This window comes from Panthera tigris, chromosome A1 (assembly GCF_018350195.1).
Source record: "Panthera tigris isolate Pti1 chromosome A1, P.tigris_Pti1_mat1.1, whole genome shotgun sequence".
NCBI classification, from domain to species: Eukaryota; Metazoa; Chordata; class Mammalia; order Carnivora; family Felidae; genus Panthera; species Panthera tigris.
In genome coordinates this window covers 49,378,084-49,404,747 of record NC_056660.1, presented here as the reverse complement: position 1 = coordinate 49,404,747, position 26,664 = coordinate 49,378,084, and the positions used below count along the sequence as shown (strand labels likewise).

General features: G+C 38.5%; 2 protein-coding genes across 2 annotated transcripts in view; one reads left to right on the top strand and one right to left on the bottom strand.

The window, feature by feature from the left end:
• Nucleotides 1-7,070, bottom strand: part of UCHL3 (ubiquitin C-terminal hydrolase L3) — a 53,604-nt gene extending 46,534 nt beyond the window's left edge. The window contains exon 1 of the mRNA XM_042978423.1: nucleotides 7,047-7,070. Coding sequence (XP_042834357.1) covers nucleotides 7,047-7,049 — 3 coding nt within the window. The 5' untranslated portion in view covers nucleotides 7,050-7,070. The remainder of the gene's footprint in view (nucleotides 1-7,046) is intronic.
• Nucleotides 7,071-7,427: 357 nt separating this feature from the next.
• Nucleotides 7,428-26,232, top strand: COMMD6 (COMM domain containing 6). The gene is made up of 4 exons (XM_042978330.1): nucleotides 7,428-7,530; nucleotides 7,620-7,631; nucleotides 23,729-23,881; nucleotides 25,928-26,232. Exons 1-4 carry the CDS (start codon nucleotides 7,489-7,491, stop codon nucleotides 25,976-25,978), a joined length of 258 nt encoding a protein of 85 aa, XP_042834264.1. The 5' UTR covers nucleotides 7,428-7,488; the 3' UTR covers nucleotides 25,979-26,232.
• The last annotated feature ends 432 nt before the right edge of the window (nucleotides 26,233-26,664 follow it).

Below are 26,664 nucleotides of genomic sequence, written 5' to 3'. Positions count from 1 at the left end.
CAGGTGAGAGAGAGAGATGTCACCATATTACAAACACAGTAGCTACTGCTTGGAGAGTTTAAGTTGTTTCCCAAGGTTTCACAGGTGGCAGAATGGGACTTCAACCTATATTTCCTGCAGCCAGATCTAGAATTCTTTTCAAAGCCGGAAAGAGACAAGAGCAGTGAACATGCTGACAGTTAGAGAAGGGTACTCAGAAGATAGGCTGGGGATTGGAGGAGGCTACAAAGTATTGTTACAACAGCAGGTGCCAGAATTCCTCTGAACTGTCCATTCAGAAAAATTCCACACCACTGATGAACCACTTAGGTTGGAGACTGAGACCCAGGGACATCCAAGTTGGCAGGAAAACAAGCAACAGCATATCGTTACTACACGTCTCTTCCTGAGAGAAGAGTGTGAGGAGGGTTGGAGAAGGAAGGGGACAATGAGAGAGAGACAGAGGATGAGAAGGAGGAGGATAAAAAGAAAAAAAAGGAGGTAAGTGAGGAGCATGAGAGAGGAGTCTAAAAGAGAGAAAAATCCTAGAACTTAGTGCATTGTAAAATATCTCATTTTATTTTCATTGATCATGAATTAGTCTGGACATTTTTCAAGTTGTTTTTGGCTGTAATTTCACATCTTTTCATCCTTGATCCATCCTAAAATTCTTTCTTAAAGCCCCTGTAGAATTTATTATGTATTCCAGTGTTTCCCAACCTTTCTCCCCACGTGATACAGATCAGCAATATCAAATAATCCATGCACTTTTATTGACTTTAACACTGACAGATTGATTTCGATGGTTGTCAAAGAATATCAAGGTTTGTCACCATTTCTTACTTTACTAAACTCACTAATTCGTTTTCTCAGCCACTGATGAAAATTCAATAACTTCCACTCAAAAATAGCAGGGTGTTTCTGACAAAGTGATGTTTGATGTCTTAACAAAAGTTGTTGTGTCTCAAAACCTGCTCTCCCATCCTTATAGGTTTCATTTTTATATTCTGAGCGATTTGGCAATTATTCCAACCTTAAACCCGAATAAGCTACCTTTTTGTTTTATCTACTCAAGGCCATCTACCTATTTTTAGGAACTGTAAATTATTGGGTTGTTTTGTAAGAAAACATGGATTTTTGGTCATTACTCCAATGAGCCATATTTGCCTTACTGATACCCATTGTTCTATTTCCATACCTAGTAACTTTTGTTAGGTCAAGTCAAAGCATAATCTTTCTAAAGACACTTTACATGGCAGTTAAATATAGTAAGTACACAGCCAACAATACCCATAACTCAGTAGAAGTGCTGATCAGCTGTGACCAAGTTCATGCATGCACTAACAAAAATAACTGGGTCACAGCTGCTGCCTGGCTACCTGTCACTATAAGAAGCCATCTGATGCAATGTGCATTGTGATTGCTGAGATGTCAAATGTGAAAAAATAGGAATCTAACAATGGATAAAATGCAGCATTTGTATAACACCTGCCAATCAAATAAGGTTGTCCTCACAGTGTTAACCAGCCCAGGGAATCTTCTAGGCTCAGGGCCACCCAGTTTTCCCTAGAAAACTATGGGGATCAATTTCTCTGTACACCTGTAACTCATTTGTGGTGTACCACTGTGGCTACTCACTGTCTTATATTATTTATCTAAATAGGAATACGTCTAGCTGTCTTCCTACTGTATGGATATGGATCCTGTCATCACCTGCCTTGAACCTGCATCTCATTGCCAAACCACCATTGCAAAACATACGCTTTTTGCAGTACTTAAGAACATATCCTAACCTTACATTATTTGGCCTCATCTGCCTGTGGGACAGCTTAATAATTCTCCCCACTTGATCAGAAGTCATGACTACCATAATCTAGCCATGTTTCTATAAACCAGGCACTTAACCTACTTAGGTCTTATTTTAAATAAGAGACTCTATAAGGTCACTTTCAGCCAAAAGTTGAAACCTGTGTCTTGCAAGTTTCAGATAAATGTGCCAATTGGCCGGGTGAAATGAAAAAGGAATGTGGGGACAATGACACACTGTAACATCTAAAACGTATCTAAATGCATTCTTACTCAGTTTTTGATATAGTTTGTTTTGTTTTCTTTGTTTGGTTTTAAATACATGGGTAGGCCAGGTTGGCCGAAAGGCTAAGAATTTGCGTAATCTGCTTTAAACTCTAAAACCTCTATGATCTAGGATCAGTGATCATGGTTTATTCCCAATTCTGCATCTTTGCTTATGTTGACCATTGATGACTACTGCTATCTCCAACCTCCCACCCCCACCACAACACACACACACACACACACACACACACACACACACACACACACACCATCACTCATATTCTTGAATATCCTGGAGAATAAGTAGAACATTCAGTTAGCACAAGGCAGCTGAGAAGGATTTCGGCACCTACTCTGGGAGTCCCTCTGGAGTTCTCTGAAATTAGATTGCAGACCGTAAATTAAAAGCGGAATTGGAAGTTTTCCCTATTAGCCAGGTGATGTTGCTTAACATTCTTGAACCTCAGTTTTTTCATCTTTAAAATGGAGATGATGCATGATATAGATAGCTTATAGGTTTCTTTTTTTTTTAATTTTTTTAATTTATTTTTGAGACAGAGAGAGACAGAGCATGAATGGGGGAGGAGCAGAGAGAGAGAGGGAGACACAGAATCCGAAGCAGGCTCCAGGCTCTGAGCTGTCAGCACAGAGCCCGACGCGGGGCTTGAACTCACGGACCATGAGATTGTGACCTGAGCCGAAGTCAGATGCTTAACTGACTGAGCCACCCAGGCGCCCCTCTTTTGAGGACTGAATAGCATGATGGTGATAATAGGAACCAATTATGTGCTTTACATTTGTGGTCTCACTTAACGTTTAATAAAAACCGTGTAAGTCAAAAATGAATAGCCTCGGTTTTACAGATTAGAAAGCTGTTGTTCAGGAAGGTCACCTTCCTGAAGTCACACAGCTGAGTGTGAGAAGACAGATTTAGATTCAGATTCAGGCCTATGTGACTCTACAGCCTCCAGCACTGTCATGGTTTCCTATTACTGCTGGAACAAATTTCCACAAACTCTGTGACTTGAAAAAACAGAAATTTGTTATTTTACAGTCTGAAGGTCGGAAGTCTAAAACGGGTCTCACTGGGCTAAAGTCAAGGTGTTAGCAGGCTCGACTCCTGGATGGGAGAACTCATTTTCATTCCTTTTCCAGCTTCAAGAATCTGCCTGCCTTCCTTGGCTCTTGGCCTCCACCACTGACACTTTCTCTCTGACTCTAACTCCTCTGTCACCATCTTCTACATATAAGGGCCATTGTGATTACACTGGGCCCACCTCAGTAATCCGGGAACATGTCCTTATTTTAAGATTCTCTGAGGAGCGCCTAAGTGGCTCAGTTGGTTAAGCATCCAACTTTGGTTCAGGTCACAGTCTCATAGTTCATGGGTTCAAGCCCAACATTGGGCTCTGTCTGTGCTGGCAGCACAGAGCCTGCTTGGAATTCTCACTCTCACCTCTCTTTCTACCCCTCCCCCACTTGTGCTTTCTCTCTCTCAAAATAAATAAACTTAAAAAAATTCTTTTTAAAGATTCTCTGATTAGCAAACTTAATTCCATCTGTACATTTAATCCTCCCTTGCTATGTAACACAGTATTCTCATAGATTCTGGGGATTTAGAAGTGAATATTTGTTAAATTAATTAAACATGGAGGCCATTAGACTGGGATGGCTATGATGCTGTGGTGGCCTATGTAAGCAAACCAAAATCTGCGCCTACAAATGCCTCAAGGTTATGGGATCAAAATACTAAGGGCAAACAAATCATAACTAGACAACTAGGCTTAAGCCACCACCAATCAACATTTTCCTTACTTTGCTTCCACCGTTTCTCTCTGAAATCTCTGTTTGAGCTCCCATCAGTGGAGTGTTCCTAACCAACTTCTGGTATGGCACTGCCCAATTGGAATCGATTTTTGCTCAAATAAACTCTTAAAATTTTTAATTGGCCTCAGTTTATCTTTTAACACATCTTTGGGGGCCCATTATTCTGCCTACCACATCCACTGACTGTGTAGAATAGTATAATACAGTATTAGTAAATGTATTTAGTGGCTATCTGTTGTTTTTGTTCCTTCAGTATCTTTTCATCCAAGTTTTGTGGCATTGTCCTCACCTGCACCTCCTAGGGTGCATCTTCTTATCCCTTTTGCTGCTAGTGACTCTGCCAATTATACAATTCTACCTCTTGTGGCCACAACAGGGGACATAGGGAAAGAATAGTATTGCATCACCCTAAACCCAGTTTTGGTCCAAGGGGTAAGCAGATGACCCAAACAAGCAAATTGGTCTCCTTTCTAAGAATTGAGATGGGAGAGCAGCTTTCTCTTTCCCTTTGGATTATAAACCACAGGTTATGACCTCAGAGATGCTAGAAGTCATGTGTCCATAGGCAGATATGGAGAAGCCTAAGAGAATGAAGCCAACAGACAAATTGAAGGTCAGATTACAGTTGAGAAACAGAGTTTGGGCCCTTTGCTATTCAAGTCTCATAATTCTATAAGATTCTTGCAGTTGGCTCTACCCTTACATTTCAGAGGCCATGCCTGTGAGACGATGATTTTGCTATTTTGCTCAGGCTAGTTTGAGCTGGGTTAATACCACTTGGCACAAAAAAAAAAAAAAAAAAAAAAAAAAAAAAGCCCTAAAATAAAAGCTTAGATTGAAGTATTACTTGCTTCATGTGTGTCAATTATATTTTCTCCATTACACTGTAACCCTTGTGAGGTCAGAGTTTATGCCATAGTTTTCTGGACATCCTCCTATACATTGGTCAGTGCTCATTTTGTTTGTTTGTTTGTTTGTTTGTTTAAGAGCTCAAAAAAGGGGGGGCTGGGTGGCTCAGTTGGTTAAGCTTCTGCTTCCGGCTCAGGTCATGATTTCATGGTACATGAGTTTGAGCCCTGTGTCAGGCTCTGTGCTAACAGGTCAGAGTATGGAGACTGCTTTGGATTTTGTGTCCCCCTCTCTCTCTGCCCCTCCCCTGCTTACACACACACACACACACACACACACTCTCTCTCTCTCTCTCAAAAATAAGTAAAATAATTTTTAAAAAAGAGTTCCAAAAAACGTTTTCTTATTTATGTCTTATTTACACATAATCACAAAAAATAAATATAAATAAAGCAGAAGTTATGCCTATACATCTTTAATTTTAGCATTTTTCTTGACTCTATTCATAAAATCTGTGTATTCAAGTCTGAAGCTCGCATACATTCTGATCTTTTATAAGATGGAGGTCTTAAAAATAAGCACTTGATCCTATGTGCTGATGAAGTGTCAAGAGCGCAAGAACAAGATTAACGACGGGCCAAGATTGGCCTGAACTCTACTGACATCTTACTCTCCCCAAATTTTATCAATAGATTTTTGAAAAGGGACACTTATGTCTAAAAAAACAAAACAAAACAAAAAAACATACAAAAAAAATTTTTTGTGTGAAAAACACAAAAATTAACTTCTTTATATCATCTTTTCACCTTTTGGAAGCATTTTTATGTAATTAAGAAGTGTTTGAGTGTGTGTATGTGTGTGCATGCGTGTGTGCAGGCATGCAGCCCTCCAAGGAGCATAATCCTGACATGGATCATAATCTGATGGCAACCAAGAACTTCAGAGAAATATTCCCTTACAAACAGAATTGATGCACATACCAGTGGGATGCATCACCAGTGTCTTATCTTTCCAGAGTTTCTTTCATAGGAAAGAAACCACTGGATCAATTCAGTGCTATGTTCCCAAGCCAGTTAGGACTTTTAATCATGTCCAATAACCTTGAGTCAATGGCTGTTTGGCACAGATTCTCAGTGTTACATGCCAGGCACAATTCTAGGGGTTTTACATGTGTTAACTAATGTAATTCTCCAACAATCCTATGACTGTTTGCAGTAGGCAGAATTTTAAAGATGCCCCTCTCCCTAAGAGTCCCCTCCCCTGGTTATTCAATCAGGCACTAATCTGGGTACTGCTCTGAAAGGATTGTGTAGGTTATTTAAGGTTGTGGACCTTGAGATGTAGAGATTATCTTGGATTATCTGAGTATGCTCAGTCTAATCATTTGAGACCTTAAAGACAGAAGCTGCTCAAGCTGGAGTCAGAGATTGGTGAAAGAAGACAAGAAAGGAGAGATGATGCAGAAGGGGAGGTCAGAATGATTCAAAGTGTGAGGAGGACTTGACCTGCCATTAATGGCTTTGAAGGCAGAGGAAAAGGGCCACAAGCCAAAGAATGCTGATGTCCTTTAGACACTGAGAACCCCCACCCAAAAGCTAGCAAGGAAGTGGGACCTTCATTGAACTGAGTTCTGGCAACAACCAGGAACAGACTCTCCCTCAGAGGGTCCAGTGAAAAACCACTGCAGTCCGATGGACCCTTCAATAGTGCAGTTCTAGATTTGAAGAGAGGGAGCAGACACAATAACTAAATTCAACAAGTAGTTCTTGATTAGATTCTGGGGGTGGGTAGGGTTGGAAACAGTTTTAAAGAATGTCGTTGAGACCACTGGAGAAATTTGAACTTGCCTGACGTGTTAGATCCCAGTATTTTGTCAGTGTTAAATCTGTGTAGTAGTATTGTGGCAGTATTGTGATGACTTAGGAAATGCGCCACATGCTCAAGTATTTAGAGATGAAATGGCATCATTACCGTGTATGGAGCTAAAGGTAAAGCAAATGGTTAAAATGTTAAGTTGGTGAATCTAAATGAAGGGTATAGAGATGTTCATTGAACTGCTTTTGCAACTTTTCTCCAAAAATTTGCGTTTTTTAAAATAAAAATTTGGCGAGGAAGAAAAATCGCTTTAGCTACTGGGTAGAATGGATGTGAGCTGCGTAGGAGGAAAGAAGACCAGATGAGAAGGTTATTCCCGCGGTCAGGTTGAGGGCTGGAGTAGGTCAGTGGCAGCGTGATAAAGAATAGCATCCCCATCCCACCGCAGCTGGGCCAGTGCAGTAAATCCGAGTGACAAAAGCTAATCATATAACTATAGTTACCATTGGGATCTCCCAGCCCAACGACTTCTGTGGGAGGAAAGGGTGTGGTGGTCCAGCTGTTTTTGAACTTTGTGGAGATAATTACTCGCGCGCCCGCCAGCTCACGCGCGCAAAAAGCGCTGTGGGCCCAGACCGGAAGAGTCCACGTCTCCAGGTCAAGAAGGGGAAGGAGGCATACTGAAGTTAATCTATCCATCACTTCATAAGGTATCTCCAAAATCTTCGGACCTTTCCCCAATAGAAATTTCCTTGTTGCTGAGTGTCTCCTTGAAACTAATATTTAATTAACACTCAGCGTGAGTTACATAAATATGTTTGTTTCAAGTCCCCCTACTTCCGCTGCGTGCGCCAGTCCGCGAGGGGCGGGAGGAGGAAGCGGAAGTGCTGGCGCCCGGGGACAGATCACCTGATCGGTTGGTGGTGTGAGCCCTAGTGGTTTGGTATGGAGGACTGCGGCGAGCCGCAACTGGATGCCAGGTCCAAGGTAAGTCCTGTCCTGAGAGGAGCCGGGGCAGCGGGGCTCTGGAGCTAGAGGGATCTTTCCCTAAATTGTGTTCTCTGCTTCCATTTCAGGTCACCAACCAGGTGAGTGAATGGGCGGCCCCGCCCTCTGCCGGCGTCAGCTGGGCAAGGGGCTGGCGGTCGCACCTGGCCTTCCTCAGCTGTCCCCCTAGTCCAACGCCTGTGTCTGCGAGTCTGTGACTTTCGTCCCGACACCTAGATTTGCTCTTTCCACTTTGCCCCGGACGCAGTAGCTGCTGCCATTGTAATTGAACCTGCACCACCCACTCCAGCCCAAAGCGGACAGAGCAATTACTGTTCGTGCTGAGAGTTTATTCAAAGCCAGGTACACAGTATTGTGGCGTGCGCTATATAAAGAGAAGAAATTGTTAAAATATACAAAGGTAGAGCTGCAAACATGTTCGAAGTCTTTAAAAAAGTTATTTTTGTAACTGGAAAGTATACCTCCTTTAACCTTTCAATGTCTACCTTTTTTATGCCAGAAATAAGAATTTGAATTTTAAAATATTTTTATGCCTATTTGTTCTAAGTGTTCCTGTCCTGTTCCAGGTAATAAATTATTTTTAGGCAGGTAGCCTAATAACACATTGCCCAGAGGAACAGTACTAAAACCAGAGCATTTTAGGTCAGGAGTTTCCCAGGCCCAAACAAAATGTAAGAAAGGGATAAGATAAGAAATAAAAGGGCAGAGGGATGTCCATTGACTGCTCTCTGTCATCTGTCTCCAAATGCTATTGCTTCCGAGGATTCCTGGGAAGTAGGGGCACTCAGAAAGATTAATCAACCCCCTTATCTGGCTTTGTTCTGAGTTATTGGGTTAGTGTACTTTGATTCAGTCTCTTATAAATCATTGTATCCATTCACTTACACCAAATCATATGTTTAGTTGAGTAAGACTTGCTGAAGCTGAATTATATTGATTATAGGGCTTTAATAAATTGAACCTCTTTGGGGGGGGGTAGTGTGTAAAACAACACAGATTTATAATGGTTCTGGAAGGTGGAAGTCTGAAATTAGTTTTGTGGGGCTCAAGTCAAGGTGTTGGCTGGGCTGTGTTCCTTGTGGGAGCTCTAGGGAAGATTTTATTTCCTTTTCTTTTCCGGTTTCTAGAGGCTGTCTGCACTCCTTGGCTTGTGGCTTTTACTTCTGTCTTGAAGGCACAGCATTCCTACCTCTGCTGCCATCACCACAACTCTTTCCTGTGACTCTGAACCTTTTGCCTCCTTATGACTATGTTGGGCCCACCTGGATAATTCAGGAAAATCTCCCAATCTCAAGATCTTTAATTTCGTCCTGTCTGTAAAGTCTGTTTTGTCATATAGGATGACATATTCACAGGTTTTGGGGATTAGAATGCAGACATTGGTCAGGGGAGGGGGCTGTTTTCAGCCTACTCCTCATTCCTTTTGTGCAATCATTCACAAGTTATATGATCGTTTACATAGAAAAAGCAAAGATAATGCACAAACATTAGAATCAGTATGAGACTTTAGCAAGATGATTCAATTGTTTAATTCAGACACAGAGCTGAAAAATATATATATTTTTTAAAATTTTTTTTTCAACGTTTTTTATTTATTTTTGGGACAGAGAGAGACAGAGCATGAACGGGGGAGGGGCAGAGAGAGAGGGAGACACAGAATCGGAAACAGGCTCCAGGCTCCGAGCCATCAGCCCAGAGCCTGACGCGGGGCTCGAACTCACGGACCGCGAGATCGTGACCTGGCTGAAGTCGGTCGCTTAACCGACTGCGCCACCCAGGCGCCCCTGAAAAATATTTTTATAAGAGACATCATTTCAACGTAAATTATAAAGTACTTTGCAATATATCTAACAAAAGATGTTTAAAACCTTTATGAAGAAAATTATGATGAGTGCTAGACTGTCAGTTTCTAGTCTGGCATGTATGGAGCTCGGAATATGGAAGACGTCACTTCATCCTAACCATGAGTAAGAAGCGGAACAAACCGAAGAATGAACAAGCCTTAGATTCGTCAGAGAAGTGAGGTCACAGGACAAACTGCTGCCCCCAAATTGGAGAGACAGTGAGATGAATACAGAGAATTACAATTTACCGGAATGGAAATCACTCTGGAAACCAGTGCCAGGGTGGGAACATCCAAACTATAATTGATAAGTTGCTAGAGGCTCAGTGTGGACAAGTTTGAGAATTAGAATATCAGGAACATCCAAACTATGATTGATAAGTTGCTAGAGGCTCAGTGTGGACAAGTCTGAGAATTAGAATCTCAGGGATCCAGTCATGGGTGGGGGGCACCCTCACACTTTTGTGAGTTTCACTTCCAGGAACTCCTAAATTGAACATTTTAATTCCTAGTTTATGATGTGGTTCTAAATATAATGTTCGGGCAGGGGGGTAGATTATTCAAGAATATCATTGAGGGAAGAAGAATCCATTACCCAGCTCTCAGTCATTTATGTTTGTAGTATATGATTTTTAAAATGCACCAGTTATAGCTAATATTTAGGCTTGAGCTATAATACCTTTTCTTGTTCTTTAAATATTTCTCACCAATGTATGAATTAGGTTAATTGGGATCACACCTCCAGTGATAGTTCACGCACCCCCCCCCATACTATCTATCAGCCATCAGCATACTGTTCTCTCCATCTTTAAAATATACTCTAAAGGCATCTTCCCCTGCCACCACCTGAGTCCAAGCCTTCATCCTCTTGCCTAGACTACTACAATAGGCTCCTAATTGAGTCTCCTAGCTTTCCTTCTTAAACATAATGCCCTATCCAGCAATTTGGGTGAGCCTTTTGCAATTTAAGTTAGACCAGGTCTTTACCCTGCTCAGTCTTTTAAGTGATTCCTGTCACACCAGAAAAAAAGTCTTATACGTTGACCATGGCCTGCGAGGCCATTCAAAAACTGATCTCTCATCTCTTGTAGCTCATGCCGCTCGAGGTACCTGGGCCCCATTGTTGTTCCCCAGTTGTGTCAGGCATGCTTCTCCCTCTGTCCAGAATGCTCTCTCTTCCAGAGGTCCATGTGCTTTTTCCATTCCTTTATTCTGTTCCCTTTCTAATCAAAAGCCACTCCTCAGAGAAGTCTCCCCCACGCTCTACCTAAATAACCTTCCCAGTCATTCTATCCCCTTACTCTGCATTTTTTTTACACTTTTTATATTTATTTCTTGTTGTTAATATTTATTTGTTTATTGTCTGCCTTCCCCACTGGAAGGTAAGGTCCTGAGGTCAGGAACTTTGTTTTATTCTTTTTTATATCTCCAGTGCTTAGAAAATCATATTCTTCAGTAAATTCTTATTGAATGTTAGAGCATAGAGACATAGTAACTTATCCAAAGCTACATTGTTAGAAGGTAGCAGAGCTGAGATTCAAATTCAGGTCTGTCTGACTTTGGAATCTGAGTTTGTTAAATTTAACAAGTCATAGTGCTACATATGACCCAGCACCAGAGGTCTCAGATTATCCATTTTTACACATTTTGATAGTGTTTCGAAGTAGTTCATGATTTTCCTTTAGATGTCTAATTAGAACTTTTCCTCACAGATGAATGATTAGTCCTACTGCTGCCACATGTTATCGCTTTCTTTGTTACCAGTTGTATGGTACAAATCAATGTAAGATGTTTTATTGACACATAATATCTTGTGTTACTTTCCCTCTTCCCATATATGAGACATAGTGACTTAAACTATTGTGCATTTTATAAAGCGGTTCATAAATGTATGACTGTTTTTGTTCTTTTGTGTATTGTGTTGCGTGTATGAACTGCCCTTAAGAAGTTTACAGTCTAGTGGATGTAGAGGTGGGAGACAAATCCACAAATGACTCCTGTACAAGGTAGAATGTTCTAAATGGTCGAGTGTAAGAAATGACAGGAATATTCATAGAAAGGTTGAGTAAACCCAGGGAAGACTTCATGGAGCAGGTAGACTTTGAGAGGAGTTTGAAGTAGATGTTTGAGAATTCTGTTGCAAGAAGGATGAGCAGTATGAGCATAAGTGTAAAGACTGAATGAGAATCTAAAGAAGGGAGGCAGTCCCTTTTGGATATGGGTGGGAAAACTAGGATTGCTTCGGGCAACGACGCAAGTGCCCGGTTGGTAACTAACTCGTGAGACAGTAGACTTTACAAGTTTTGACCTGTGTTATTAGATTTGGTTCATCTATAAACAGTATTTGGAGACTCTAATCTGGATTAGAGCCAACAAAGACTGTAGGCGAGAAACTAATTAGGAGGCTATAGTAAAATTTAAGGCAAGATTAAAAAAAACAAAAACAACTTTGTGTAGCTCTATAGCAGTGAGACTCGGAAGAAGGGAATAAATGTTGGCATTCTCTGAAATAAAATTTGAATACCTATCCTTACTTTTTTTGAGTAAGAGAGAGAAAAATCAGTTTACCACCATTTCAAACCCGTGACACTAGGGGAATGGCATTCATCAGTAGACATGACATGAGGATGAAAAACACTTTTGAGGGAAGATGATGTGTACCTGGTGTTGGAGGGCATATGTACTATGAATTTATTAGTAGTGAACGTGCTTAATGGCAAAGGCTTTGTTCTTCTGTATTATTTTTATTGGAGGTATTAGCATCTCTCAGAGGTAAATAACAGGTTTCACTAACCAAATATGAAATATCTTTTAGCTGTTTTTGTCAAAATATCTAGAAACTAATATATTTCAGATTTATATGATTATGAGAATTTTTTTTCAAATTTTTATTTAAATTCTAGTTAGTTAACATGAAGTGTAATATTGGCTTCAGGAGTAGAAGTCAGTGATTTATCACTTGCATACAATATCCAGTGCTCATCACAACAGGTGTCCTCCTAATACCCATCACCTATCTAGTCCACCCCACCTCCACCTCCCTCCATCAACTCTCAGTTTGTTCTCTATCTTTAAGAGTCTCTTATGGTTTGTTTCCCACTCTCTTTTCTCCCCCCTCCTATATGTTCATCTGTTTTGTTTCTTTAATTCCACATATGAGTGAAATCACATGCTATTTGTCTTTCTCTGACTTATTTCACTTAGCATAATACACTCTGTCTGCATCCACTTTGTGGCAAATGGCAAGATTTCCTTCTTTTTGATGGCTGAGTAATACTCCATTATACATATATACCACAACTTCTTTATTCATTTATTAGTCATTGGACATTTGGACTCTGCATAGTTTGGCTATTGTTGGTAGTGCTGCTGTAAACATCAGGGTGCATGTACCCCTTTGAATCTTTATTTTTGTATCCTTTGGGTAAATATCCAGTAGTGCAGCTGCTGGATTGTAGGGTAGTTCTATTTTTAACTTTTTGAGGACCCTCCATACTGTTTTCCAGAGTGGCTGCACCAGTTTGCATTTCCATCAACAGTGCAAAAGGGTTCCCTTTTCTACACTTCCTTACCAACACCTGTTGTTTATTGTGTTGTTAATTTTAGCCATTCTGACAGGTGTGAGGTGGAATCTCCTTGTGGTTTTGATTTGTTATTTCCCTGATGGTGAGTGAGCATCTTTTCATGTGTCTGTTAGCCATCTGGATGTCTTTGGAAAAATGCCTGTTCATGTCTTCTGCCCATGAGAATGAATTTTCGATGTCATTAACGAATAAATGTTAAGTTTATTGACAAAGTTATTCTCAGCTGATTATGTTTACACTGCTTTAGTTATCATTGCTGTGTAACAAACTACCAAAAACTCAGTGACTTGAAACAACAGTTTAATGATCTTCCAAGACTCTGGGGGTTACCTGGACTTAGCTAGCTTCTACTCCCCGTCATTTAGGAGTGTGATTGAGCCAGAAACGAAGGGGCTCACTTACATGGCTAGTGATAACTTCGGCTAAGAGCTCAGCCAGAGCTAATAATTGGAGTGACTTGATTCTTCCTACATGGCTGCTCAAATTAGGGTAGCTGGGTTCCAAGAGGGAGAGTCCCAAGAGTCAGCCTTCCATGAAGAAGGAGGCAGACACTTTCAGTTCTCCTAAGGTCTAGGCTCAAAGATTCCAGAAAGCCTCTTCTGTCATATTCTGTTGCTTAAAGCAATCACAGGGACAGCTCAGATGGCTGCAGGGGGAGAATAAGCTCCACTTAATATGAGGAGTGACATGTATGTACAGGGAGGGGTGACACTAATTGTTGGAAGCCATCTTTAGAGACCAGTTACCACATGCCTGAGCAGTTCCAAACATATTGGTTCAACAAATACTTATTTGAACATTCACTTTGTACCACATACTGTTCTAGTAGATTCAGTAGTAAACAAGATGGATAATGTTCTTTCTCTTAGGAAGTTTGCATTTTTTGGGGAGACAGGTGGTAAATAAGGAAACGTGATAATTTCAGATAATGATGAGTGCTACTGAGAACATTAAAAAGAGTATGGGTGAAGGTGCCTGTAAACAAGATGAGGAAGGGGGAGCCTGGGTGGCTTTGTCAGTTAAGCGTCAGACTCTTGATTTCAGCTCATGTCATGACCTCCCAGTTTGTGAGATCCAGCCCCAGCCCCAGTTCAGGTTCAGGCTATGCACTGTCACTGCAACCAAATCCCCGCTTGGGATTCTCGCTCTTCTCTCTCTGTCCCTCCCCCCGCTTGTGTGTATGTCCTCTCTCTCTCTCTCTCTAAATAAACAAATAAACTTAAAAAAAATCCTTTAAGAAAATGAGGAAGACTAATGACTTGGAAAATGTATACTTGGACTAGAGTAATATGAATTCTTAAGTAGAAATTTGCTAATAACTCCTGCCTTGATCACTTTACACATGTAAACACAGGGTGTGGCATAGCGCTGTCCAATAGAACTTCTATGATGGCAGAAATGTTCTATGTTGGTTGGCACTGTCCAGTATGGGAGCAGTAGCCATATGTGGCCGTGGAGCACTTGCTATGTGGCTAGCACAACTGAGGAACTGAAAACAGTTTTTATTTTATTAATTTAAATAGTCACATTTGGGTAATGCCTGCTGTATTGGACAGCTCAGGTTTAGCATTTAGAAGATGATAAATGTTCTCATGCCACCCTAGACCAATTTACTTTCTTGACCTACTACAACTTAATTTAATTCCAGATAGTAATCATGTTGCAGCTAGGCATAATGAAAACTGGATAGAATATGGCATCAGACAAATTAGGGTTGGAATAACAGCTATATTAGTTTGAGATCATTGGATGAGTTGTTTGACCAGTCTTTTCCTTTCAATACTTTTGAGAGAGATTAATGTGTGCAGAATACTTAGCATTCCTTCCTTTGGCAAACTTTCACTTAAAAAAGGAGAGGCCATAGAAGTGTGTATTTTATGACTCTGTAAAAATTACATATGAGGACTAGAAATGGGGATACAGGAATAAGAAAATAGTTTCTAGGATGGAGTTGTACATGATTGTTTTTCTAGTATTTTATGTCGTATTTTGACAAAATAAAAATTAAATTTAAACCGAAGTGGTCTTTATCGATATTTTTTCTTTATGGACAATTTTTATATGATGTTTTGTGTAAGTAATTGCAGCTACCATATCAATTTTAAGTGTGACTGACTACAGCTAATGTCTTTGTTTATCTTTCAATATCTATGTTTGTTTTGTGATTTTTTTTCTTTGTATTCATTTTACTTTGGGATGTTCTCATATTTTTTTCACTACTCATGTACTAGTTTGTACATTTTCATTTTTAATTCACGTTCGTAATTCTACAAGAGTTTTTGGGCTATATTACTTCATTCTTAATATTCTCTCTAATGGAAGCATGTTCTGTTCTGATTTTTCTCTTTTGTTCTTTTCTTATTAAAATCCTTGATACAGTTAATTCCTATTTAAGGCTAAACCACATTTATTAGAAGGTTTGCTTTAAAAAATTTTTTTTTGTTTACATTTATTCATTTTTGAGACAGAGAGAGAGAGAGACAGACAGACAGACAGAGCATGAGCAGGGGAGGGGCAGGGAGAGAGGGAAACACAGAATCTAAAGCAGGCTCCAGGCTGCTGTCAGCACAGAGCCCGACACAGGGCCCAAACTCATGAATTGTGAGATCATGACCTGAGCCGAAGTTGGATGCTTAACCAACTGAGCCACCCAGGTGCCCCTATAATTTGCTTTTAACTTGCACTTAAATGTTCAGGTTATGATTTGAAAAATTCTCATCTCATAAACCTAACCCCAGCTTTTTTTTATTTAGGAATACTCATTTTGCACAGTAAGTTCTTCATATTTCCTCACCTGCCTGTTTCACCGTTGCAATGATCAGTGGATTCCAACATTGTATTCCTTAATTGCTTTTCGGTTTGAAATGGTCTAAATAATCCATAGTTTTATTTCAGACGAAGTCAAATAGGTAATGATTTTCTGTACCATTTTCCTGTATACAGGAAAGCAACAAGGAATTGTACAGGCCGAATAAGTTTAAGAATGGGTATCACCATTGATCTAATATAAAAACTGTATGTCTAATCATGAACTCAAATTCTGTTTCTGGATTTTTAGCCACTTACTGAACATTGCTATTTAAATATCCTCTATCACCACTTGATAATACCTTTGGACTGGAAATATAGAGTCCTAATTGATACATGATATCAGAATTCTCATCATCCGCACTCGGATTTTCATAGTTGTCTTGGATCTCTCCCATAATTATGAGGAAAATAATCAAGGCCTACTGATTCATTCTTTAAGGATCAGCTTAACCCTACCTTTACCACCTCAGTTCAGGCACTTAAAATAATCAGGCACCTGGATTATTGTATTCTGCTGCCACCAGATGAATGTTTTTTAATCAATACTTTCATATCATTCCCTTTACTGAAAAGTTTCAGTGAGTCCCCACTGCATACAGGAAACATTTAAATGACTTAATATGATATATTTCCCATGAGATCAAGTATACGAGAATACTTTAAAAACCTCTGAAAACTCAGAATTCGAAAAGATTTATTGGCTTCTTGACTTCTTTTGTCAGCTTTATATTCCATACTTCCTTATAGGAGCCTTCCCCTTTAAGGCACGTAAATGCTTTCTCTCTCTCTCTCTCTTTTTTTTTTAATTTTTATTTATTTTTGAGAGAAAGAGGCAGAGCACGAGAGAGGAAGGGGCAGAGAGGGAGAAATAGAACTTGAAGCAGGCTCTGGGCTCCGAGCTGTCAGCACAGAGCCTGATGTGGGGCTCGAACTCACGAACTGTGAGATCATGACCTGAGCCGAAGTTAGACGCTTAACCGACTGAGCCACCCAGGCGCCCCAGTGCTCTATCTCTTATACCAGATACTGACTATCTCCATCTCTAGTTGGTTCAGCTAAATATTATTAAACATTTATTTTTTTGTTACATGTATATTTATGGAATATATAAAGAAAACACATTTTCCTCTCATATTCAGTTGTATTTAATCTTCAAAACTGAGCTGAAAGCTTATGCCCTCTGTAAAGCATTCCCTTGGTCACTGTATTGTACAATAAAATTTTCCTTTCAACCAGAAATGTGGAACTCACTGATTTATATTCACTTCCCACACCTGATACCTACAAGATAGCATAGGCAAAAAAAGTGCATTATCGTGGACAGCTTAATGAATAATTTTAAAGTGAACACCTTTGTAACCACAATCAAATTCAAGAAATGGAGCATTACCAGTATCCCAGAAGCCCACCACATGCCCTTCCCCAATCAAACCCCTCCCTTCCCTCCTCCCTAGAGGTAATGACGATCCTTTTGTGATAATCATGTTCTGACCTTTATGTATAGTTTTCCCACCTGTGTATGCAACCTTAATATTATACTTCCTATTTCTCAAGTTTAAGTGAATGGAATCACATAACTTTTGACTTTGTTTCTTTCAACATTTTTGGTGTTAAGTGTAGCTGAAGTTCATTGCTGTATATACTTCATTTATCCATCTTACTACTGATGAATATTTGGGTGGTTTCAGTTTAGGGCTATTAGGGATATAGTTGCTCAGAACATACATGTATTCTGTGTACATATGCACAAGTTTTTCTAGGATATATCTCTAGTAATTGAATTGCTGGATCAGAGGTATACATAACTTTGGTTTTACTAGATAAAACCAATACTCCAAAACAATTAGCCCAATTTAGACTTCCATCGATAGCATGTGACACATACTTCATTGCCAGTACTTGGAATTGGCAGATTAAAGATTTTGCCATTTTGGTAGGTGTGTGGTGGTATCTTATTGTGGTTCAAATTTGCATTTCTGTTTCCTAATGAAGGTGAGTACCTTTCCATGAGTTTATTAACCATTTGTAGTTCTTCTGTTATCTTCTCCTTTATTTTTACATAGAAAACTTTTATTTAAAATGGAATTACACAGTCTTTTTACCTATTAAAGATGTTAACCTTCTATAGCACTAGCCTGGCTTTATTATAGTAGCAGAGTAGCCCAAAGCGCATCTGAGACGGGAGAGAATTTTGGTCTCCACCAATCCCTCCTTTAATTTTAACTTTAAATTTTTAAAAGTTCAGTTTATTTAAACTAATAAAAAAGTTCACCCATTTCTCCCACTCCCTCAACCCCCTCTTGCAACCACCAGCCTGCTCTGTTTTATGTGCTTAGTTTTCTTTTCTAGATTCCACATGTAAGACATCATACGGTATTTGTCTTTTTCTGTCTTTTTCACTTAGCATAATGTTCTCAAGGTCTAGCTATGTTGTTGCATATTCTTTTTTATGGCTGAATAATATTCCGTTGTTTGTACATACTACATTTTCCTTATCCATTCATCCAGTGATGGACACTTAGGTTGTTTCCATATCTTGGTTAGTGTAACAATGCTACAATGAACATGGGAATGCAGATATCTTTTTGAATTAGTGTTTTCATTTTCTTCAGATAACTACCCAGAAGTGGGAATGCTAGATCATTTGGTAGTTATATTTTTAATTTTTTGAGGAAGCTTCATACTGTTTTTCATAGTGGCTGCACCAATCTATATTCCTACCAACAGTGCATGAGGGTTCCCTTTTCTCTACATTCTCATAAACGCTTATTTCTTGTGTTTGTTTTTTTTTTTTATAATAGCATTTCTGACAGGTGTGGGTGATATTATGATTTTGACACATATTTCCCTGATGATTAATGATGTTGAGCATCTTTTCATGTACCTATTGGTGATTTAGGTGTCTTTTTTTTGGGACAATGTCTATTTAGTGTTCTCATTTTTTTTTTTTTTAAGTTTATTTAATGAGAGAGAGGAATGAGCAGGCAAGGGGCAGAGAGAGATGGAGAGAGAGAATTCTGAGCAGGCTGTACACTGACAGCAGAGCCCGACATGGGGCTCAAATCTATAAACTGAGATCATGACTTGAGCCAAAACCAAGAGTCGGTCATTCAATTGACTGAGCCACTCAGGCACCCCCGCTTCTGCTCATTTTTAAGTCCGATTTTTGTTTGTTTGTTTGTATGGAGTTGTATGAGTTCTTTACATTTTTTGGATATTAACCCCTTGTCATTTATGATTTGCAGTTACATTCTCCCATTCAGTAGGTTGCCTTTTTGGTAAGGTTTGTTTGCTAGTTTATTTATTTATTGAGAGAGAGAGAGTGGGAGAGGGGCAGATAGAGAAATCCCAAGCAGGCTCGGCACTGTCAGTGGGGAGCCCAATGCAGGGCTTGAACTGAGGAACCATGAGATCATAACCTGACCTGATGTCCAGCACTCAAGTGACTGAGCCACCCAGGCACCCCACCTTTTCATTTTGCCGGTGGTTTCCTTTGCTGTGCGGAAGCTTTTTAATTTAATGTAGTCCCACTTGTATACTTTTGCTTTTGTTGCTTTTGCTTTTGGTGTCAAACTCAAAAAATCATCGCCAAGACTTCTGTGTCAGGGAGCTTACTGCCTACATTTTCTTCTAGGAATTTTATGGTTTCAGGTCTTACTTTCAAGTCGTTAACCATTTTGAGTAAATTTTTATGTATGGTATAAGATAGTGGTCAAGTTTCCTTCTTTTGCATGTGGCTGTTCAGTTTTCCCAGTATTATTTATTGAAGATACTGTCCTTTCACTGCTGTATATTCTTGCCTCCTTTGTCATAAGCTAATTAACCTTATATGCATGGGTTTATTTCTGTGAGCTCTCGATTATGTTGCATTTGACCTGTGTGTCTTTTTTCATGCCAATACCGTACTTTTAAAACTACTATACCTTTGTAATACAGTTTGAAACCAGAAAGCGTGATGCCTCCAGCTTTGTTCTTTCTAAAATTGCTTTGGCTCTTTGGGGTCTTCTGTGCTTTCATACTTATTTTAGGAGTTTTTCTATTTCTGTGAAAATTATCATTGGGATTTTGATAGGGATTGCATTGAATCTGTAGATTGCTTTGGGTAGTAAGGACAACATCAATTCTTCCAATCCATGAGCACAGGATATCTTTCCATTTATTTGTGTCTTCAATTTCTTTCATTAATGTCTTGTAGTTTTCAGTGTGTAGGTCTTTCACCTCCTTGGTTAAATTTATTCCTAGGTATTTTATTCTTTTTGATGCAATCATAAATGGTATTATTTTCTAATGAGCTATCTGAAAGAGAAATTGAGAAAACATTTCTCTTTCAGATAGTTCATTATTAGTGCATAAAAATGCAACAGATTTTTATGTATTCCTTTTGTACCCTACAACTTTATTGAATTTATTAGTTCTACCAGTTTTTTTTAAATTTTTATTTTTTATTTATTCTTTCTTAATGAAATCCTTAAGGTTTCCTTTGTATGTCATCTGCAAATAGTGACAGTTTTACTTCTTTCCCTCCAGTTTGGATGCCTTTTACTTGTTTTTCTTGCCTAATTGCTCTGACTAGGACTTCTAATTCTATGTTGAATAAAATTGGTGAGGGTGGACATCATCATCATGTTCCTGATCTGAAAGGAAAAGCTTTTAGCTTTTCATTATTGAGTATCATGTTAGTTGTAAGCTTGTCATATATTTGTCATATATATATATACGTATATATACATATATACACACACATACATACACATATATGTACATATATGTATACATATGTGTGTGTATGTGTGTGTGTATATACACACACACACACACACACACACACACACATATATATAGCCTTTATTATGTTAAGGTATATTCCCTCTATAGCTGCTTTGTTGAGAGGTTGTTTTTTTTTTATGTATGGATATTGAAGTTTGTCAGATACTTTTTTCTGCTTCTATTGAGATGATTATATATGATTTTTATCTTTTATCTTTTTATTTTTTATTTTATTTATTTATTATTTTTTTTAAATGTGTATCACATTGACTGATTTACAGATGTTGAACCAACCTTGCATCCCTGGAATAACTGATTTGATCATGGTATATGGTCCTATTAATATACTGTTGAATTCAGTTTGCTAATATTTTTTTGAGAATTTTGCATTTATGTTCATCAGGAATATTGGCCTGTAATTTTCTGTTCTTGTGGCATACCTGTCTCCTTTTAGTATCAGGGTAATGTTGGCTTCATAAGTTTGTTTGGAAAAGTTCTCCCTGGTTTTTTGTTTTGTTTTGCTTGTTTTGTGGCAGAGTTTGAGAAGGATTCATATTAATTCTTGTTTTAATGTTTGGTAGAATTCATCAGTGAAGCCATCTGGTCTCTGACTTCTGTTTGTTGGGAAGTCTTTGATTACTGATTCACTCTCCTTGCTAGTAGTTGGTCTGTTCATATTTCCTAATTCATCATGATTCATGCTTGGTGGTTTGTATGTTGCTAGGAATTTTTCCATTTCTTCTAGGTTGTTCAATTTGTTGGTATGTAAGTGTTTACAGTGGTATCTTATGATCCTATGTATTTCTGTGGAATCACTTGTAACATCTCCTCTTTCATTTTGGATTTTATTTTCCTCTTTTTTTCTTGGTAAGTCTAGCTAAAGCCTTAATTTTTTTTTAATCTTTAAGTTAAAATGCTCAATTTTGTCTTTTGCAGAACCAGTTTTTAGTTTTCTTCATATTTTCTATTGTCTTTTTAGTCTCTATTTCATTTATTTCTACTCTAATCTTTGTTATATCCTTTCTTCTGCTGACTTTGGGCATCTGTTCCTTTTCTGTTTTCTTGAGGTGTAAAGTTAGCTTATTTATTTGAGATTTTTCTTGTTTCTTGATGTAGGCATTTATCACCATGAACTTCTATTTTAGAACTGCTTTTGCTGCATCCCACACAATTTGGCATGCTACATTTGCATTTTGCTTTGTCTCAAGGTATTTTTTAGATTTCTCTTTTCATTTCTTCTTTGACCCGTCGATTATTTAGTAGCATGTTGGTATGTCTCCACATATTTGTGGATATTCTAGATTTTTTCTTGTAATTGATGTCTAGTTTCATACCATTGTGGTTGAAAGAGATGCCTTAGAGGATTTCAATCCTAGCAAATGTTCCATGTGCACTTGAGAAGAATGTGTATTCTGTTGCCTTTGGATGGAATGTTCTGTAAATAACTGTTAAGTCCATTTGGGCTAACATGTTATTTAAAGCTGATGTTTCTTTATTGATTTTCCATCTGGATGTTCTATCCATTGATATAAGAAGGGTATTAAAGTCTCCTACTATCATATTGCTGTCTATTTCTCCTTCTAGGTCTGTTAATATTTGCGTTGTATATCTAGTATTCCTATGTTGGATGCATAAATATTTACACGTTATATCTTCTTGTTGGATTGACTGCTTTATCAGTATGTAACTTCCTTTTTGTTTCTTATTACAGTCTTTGTTTTAAAGTCTATTTGTCTGGTATTAAGCATAGCTACCTCAGCTTTCTTTGGTTTCTATCTGCATGGAATATCTTTTTCCATCCTTCATTTTCAGTCTGTTTGCCTTCTTACCTCTGGAGCATGTCTCGTCTAGGCGGTATATAGATAAGTCTTGTTTATAAAAGATCCCAAATTTTATAAAAAGAGATTTATTAACAAGGAAAGCTTTTTGTCCTATCAGCATTAATTTGGCAGCAAAAAGTATCATTCAAGGGTTACCTGGGTGGCTTAGTTGGTTAAGCATCCAACTCTTGATTTCGGCACAGGTCATGATCTCACAGTCATGAGACTGAGCCCCACATCAGGTTCTGTGCTGTGCGTGGAGCCTGCTGAAGAGTCTCTGTTTGCCTCTTCCTTTGCCCCTCCCCCCGCCGACACAAGTGCTTGTTCATGTGCGCATGCATACTTGCCTTCTCTCTCTCTCAAAAAAAGTAGTCAACAAGTATTTTTTGTGAGTGCCTGCTGTGTACCATTTACTTGTCTAAGCTTTGAAAACAAGAAACAGAATTCCTCTACTCACAGTCTGCTGTTTTAGAGTCAGTTTTAAGAGCTGCATTTGTCCAATCTTGTTTTATGCCACAGCAACACTGAGCAGTCATTGATAGAAAATAGATTCAAAGTAAAGACAGCTAGTAGTCAATAAGCAGTAATTTTTGGAGTCAAACAGACTTTGGTTTCAGTTCTGATCACAGAAATGTGTGACCTTGCACACGTTATCTAAGCTCTCTGAAATTCAGCTTTGTCATCTGCAAAATAGAAATAATAGCCTATGATATGATGATTCAGTGAGGCATTGAATACATGTAAACTACATAGCACCTCACCTGACAAGTGTTCATCATCCTCAGTGATGAAGTCTAAAACCACCTTATCACCCAGTGTTTATGTCAGTGTAAGGCTTTAGGCTGAGGATCCTCGTGAAGAAGGAAACTGGAATGATTCCCATGTGAGTCTCAGTCACATAAGGAGATGGTATTTAACTCACCTTCCACTTCAGGACTTTTGGGTTGTGGGATGGGAGAAAGCATATGTGGAACAGGAAAGTGAGGTAAGAGAGGCCACAAGGCATTGGGAGTCCCCTTAACCGCCAGAGCAAAATGAAAGGAAACCTAGGAATACCACATCTTCCTTCTACCTCCATTTTATACCTGGTGAAGATTTGTGTGTGTGTGTGCGTGTGTGTGTTTACTGTTGTAATTATGACAGTATTGTTTTCCAGCTCTTTATATCCCTTATTGCCTCTCTCCATTTTCATTTGATTATTGTTCTCATAACAGTATTAAATGAAGATATTTTCTTTTACTCTGACCAGCATTGAAACTAAAAGTTCAATGTGAGAGCAGTAAAACTGAATAAATATCTGCATTCATGGCATTGTTATTACCACTGTATTGTTCTGTAATGTTTCATTACAGCTTGTAGATTTTCAGTGGAAACTGGGGATGGCAGTGAGCTCAGACAGTTGCAGATCTCTCAAGTATCCTTACGTTGCAGTGTTGCTGAAGGTGATGGATCATTCAGGCCAAGTGAAGAACAAGTCCTTTGAAATGACAATTCCACAGTTTCAGGTTTGTGATTTCACTCATTCAATTGTAGTTCCTGATTCTGTAATTGCTACTTAAACATGCAATCTTTCTTGAGGGAAAATTTTAATTGTTTGTATTTACAGTTGTTTTGATGTGTATTTATTAGTACACACAAAAGATCTAAATTTTTTTTCTTTGGGAACTTGATAAATTTCAGTACTTTCAATATAATGCTGAATTTGTGTACCGTCACATTTGATCACTTTCACAGTGCTCCTCTGTGAATATATTTAGGACGTTTTCGTCTTCTCTGGTAGGATACTTACTTTGCATTTAACTGTTTTATTCTTATTCTTTTTAGGCTTTATTTCAAGAATGATAAGCTAAATGAATCTTAACTTTGAAATAGGCTTCATGCTTGCTTGGGATTCTCTTTCTCCCTCTCTCTCTCTGCCCCTTCCCCACTTGCACTCTCTCTCTTCCTCTCTCAAAATAAATAAATAAACTTAAAAAAAAAAAAAGGAAATAGTGACATCCAACTTCTTTCCATAATGAGTTTACATATAAATTAAAATGAAATATATATACTCTTAAGTAGTAAAATAGAGAATTAAGACCAAATAAGAAGGAAAATGAAAATATGTAAGTCATTAGAGAGTATCCTAATTGATGAGGTTAAGTTTCAAATTTGCCTCCTAGCTTCCTGGTGGGTAGAGGAGAGGAAAGGAAAAGAGAATTTGCTTGCTCCCTCTCTTATTGGAGATTTGGGAGATGGAAAAAAAGATGACTTTTATAGGAGGACAACCATGCCAGCTTAATTTTTAATTTTTTTTTAATGTTAATTTATTTTTGAGAGAGACAGAGACAGAATGTGAGTGGGTTAGGGGCAGAGAGAGAGGGAGACACAGAATCCGAAGCAGGCTCCAGGCTCCGAGCTGTCAGCACAGAGCCTGACACGGGGCTCGAACTCACGAGTGGTGAGATCGTGACCTGAGCCGAAGTTGGACGCTCAACCAACTGAGCCACCCAGGCGCCCCACCATCTTAATTTTTAAATGAAAGGGAAATACGCTTCTACCATTTAAACCATTGTCATTGTTGGGTTTCTCTTATTGTAACTAAACCCGTATCTTTTTTTTTTTTTTTTAACGTTTATTTATTTTTGAGACAGAGACAAAGCATGAACGGGGGAGGGTCAGAGAGAGAGGGAGACACAGAATCTGAAACAGGCTCCAGGCTCTGAGCTGTCAGCACAGAGCCCGAAGTGGGGCTCGAACTCACGGACCGCGAGACCATGACCTGAGCCGAAGTCGGCCGCTTAACCGACTGAGCCACCCAGGCACCCCACTAAACCCATATCTTAAACAAGGCAGCTCCTATCATTCTGAAATACATTCTTTCACTAAATTTAAAGTGGTTTGAAGCCTGGAAACCAAACTGTCATTTTTTTCAAAGATTCTATTTTTAAATAATTTCTACACCCAACATGGGGCTCAGACTCATAACCCCGAGATCAGGAGTTGTATATTGTACTGACTGAGGCAGCCAGGTGCCCCCCAAACTCATTTTTGTTTTTATCTTCATTGCCTAGTACAATGTTGGGTATTTAATAATGCTTTCTGGTATAATCTCAAAAGAATTTTGTTTTGTGCTTTATTTTATTTTTATTATTTGTTATTATTTTTTAGAGAGAGAGAGAGAGAGAGCATGAGCAGTGGAGGGAGAGAGAGAGAATTGTAAACAGGCTCCATACCCAGCATGGAGCCCAATGGGGGGCTCAATCTTATGACCCTAAGATCATGAACTGAGCTGAAAATCAAGAGTCTGACGCTTAACTGACTGAGCCTTTCAGGTGCTCCTCTGAAAAGTTTAATCATGAGCTAATTATCCAACCCTACAATAGTAATTTTGCTTGCAATTTGCAAATTGCATTTGTTTGTTTTGTATAACTTTCCAATAATAATTGTGATATAGACATTAACATACAAACTTAATATGTCCTATAGCCTCTAGTGGTCAGATATAAGTAAAAGAACTACTTAACCTATCCTCTAAAAGCAAAGTTAATATTTTCCTTTTTTCTCTGCAGAATTTCTACAGACAGTTCAAGGAAATTGCTGCAGTTATTGAAACTGTGTGAAAACTGATTACTTGGTTGATAAGTTGTGGCCATCATTCTAAAATCATGGACTTCACTTTCTGTAACAAACTGTATATGGATCCAATGATATTTATTGACTGAAAATTGTACTTTTGTTTTTCTATTTTTTAATAATAAAAAATCACACAAACAAGAATTAGATAGTGGTGGTCAATGCAAAACTTCGTGAATATACTAAAAGCTATTCAGTTGAACACTTTAAAGGGTGAACTCTGTTTTGTAAACTATATCTCAATAAAAAATCAGAGTTAAATGATTGATTTTGAAGGCAACACAAGTTTATGTATTAGACCAATAGTTTTATTATTTTTTTATTTATTTTTTTAATTTTTTTTTTTTGATATTTTTTTATTTTTGAGACAGAGAGAGACAGAACATGAACGGAGGAGGGTCAGAGAGAGGGAGACACAGAATCTGAAGCAGACACCAGGCTCCGAGCTGTCAGCACAGAGCCTGATGCGGGGCTCGAACTCATGGACTGTGAGATCATGACCTAAGCTGAAGTCGGACACTTAACTGACTGAGCCACCCAGGCGCCCTTAGACCAAGAGTTTTAAATTTTGTTAATGCTACCCATTATATAAACAAAATCTTTTATGGAGTCCTATATATAAAATATGTATAAATTTTTTAAAAGGTAGTATTTGATTATTATAACATTTCAA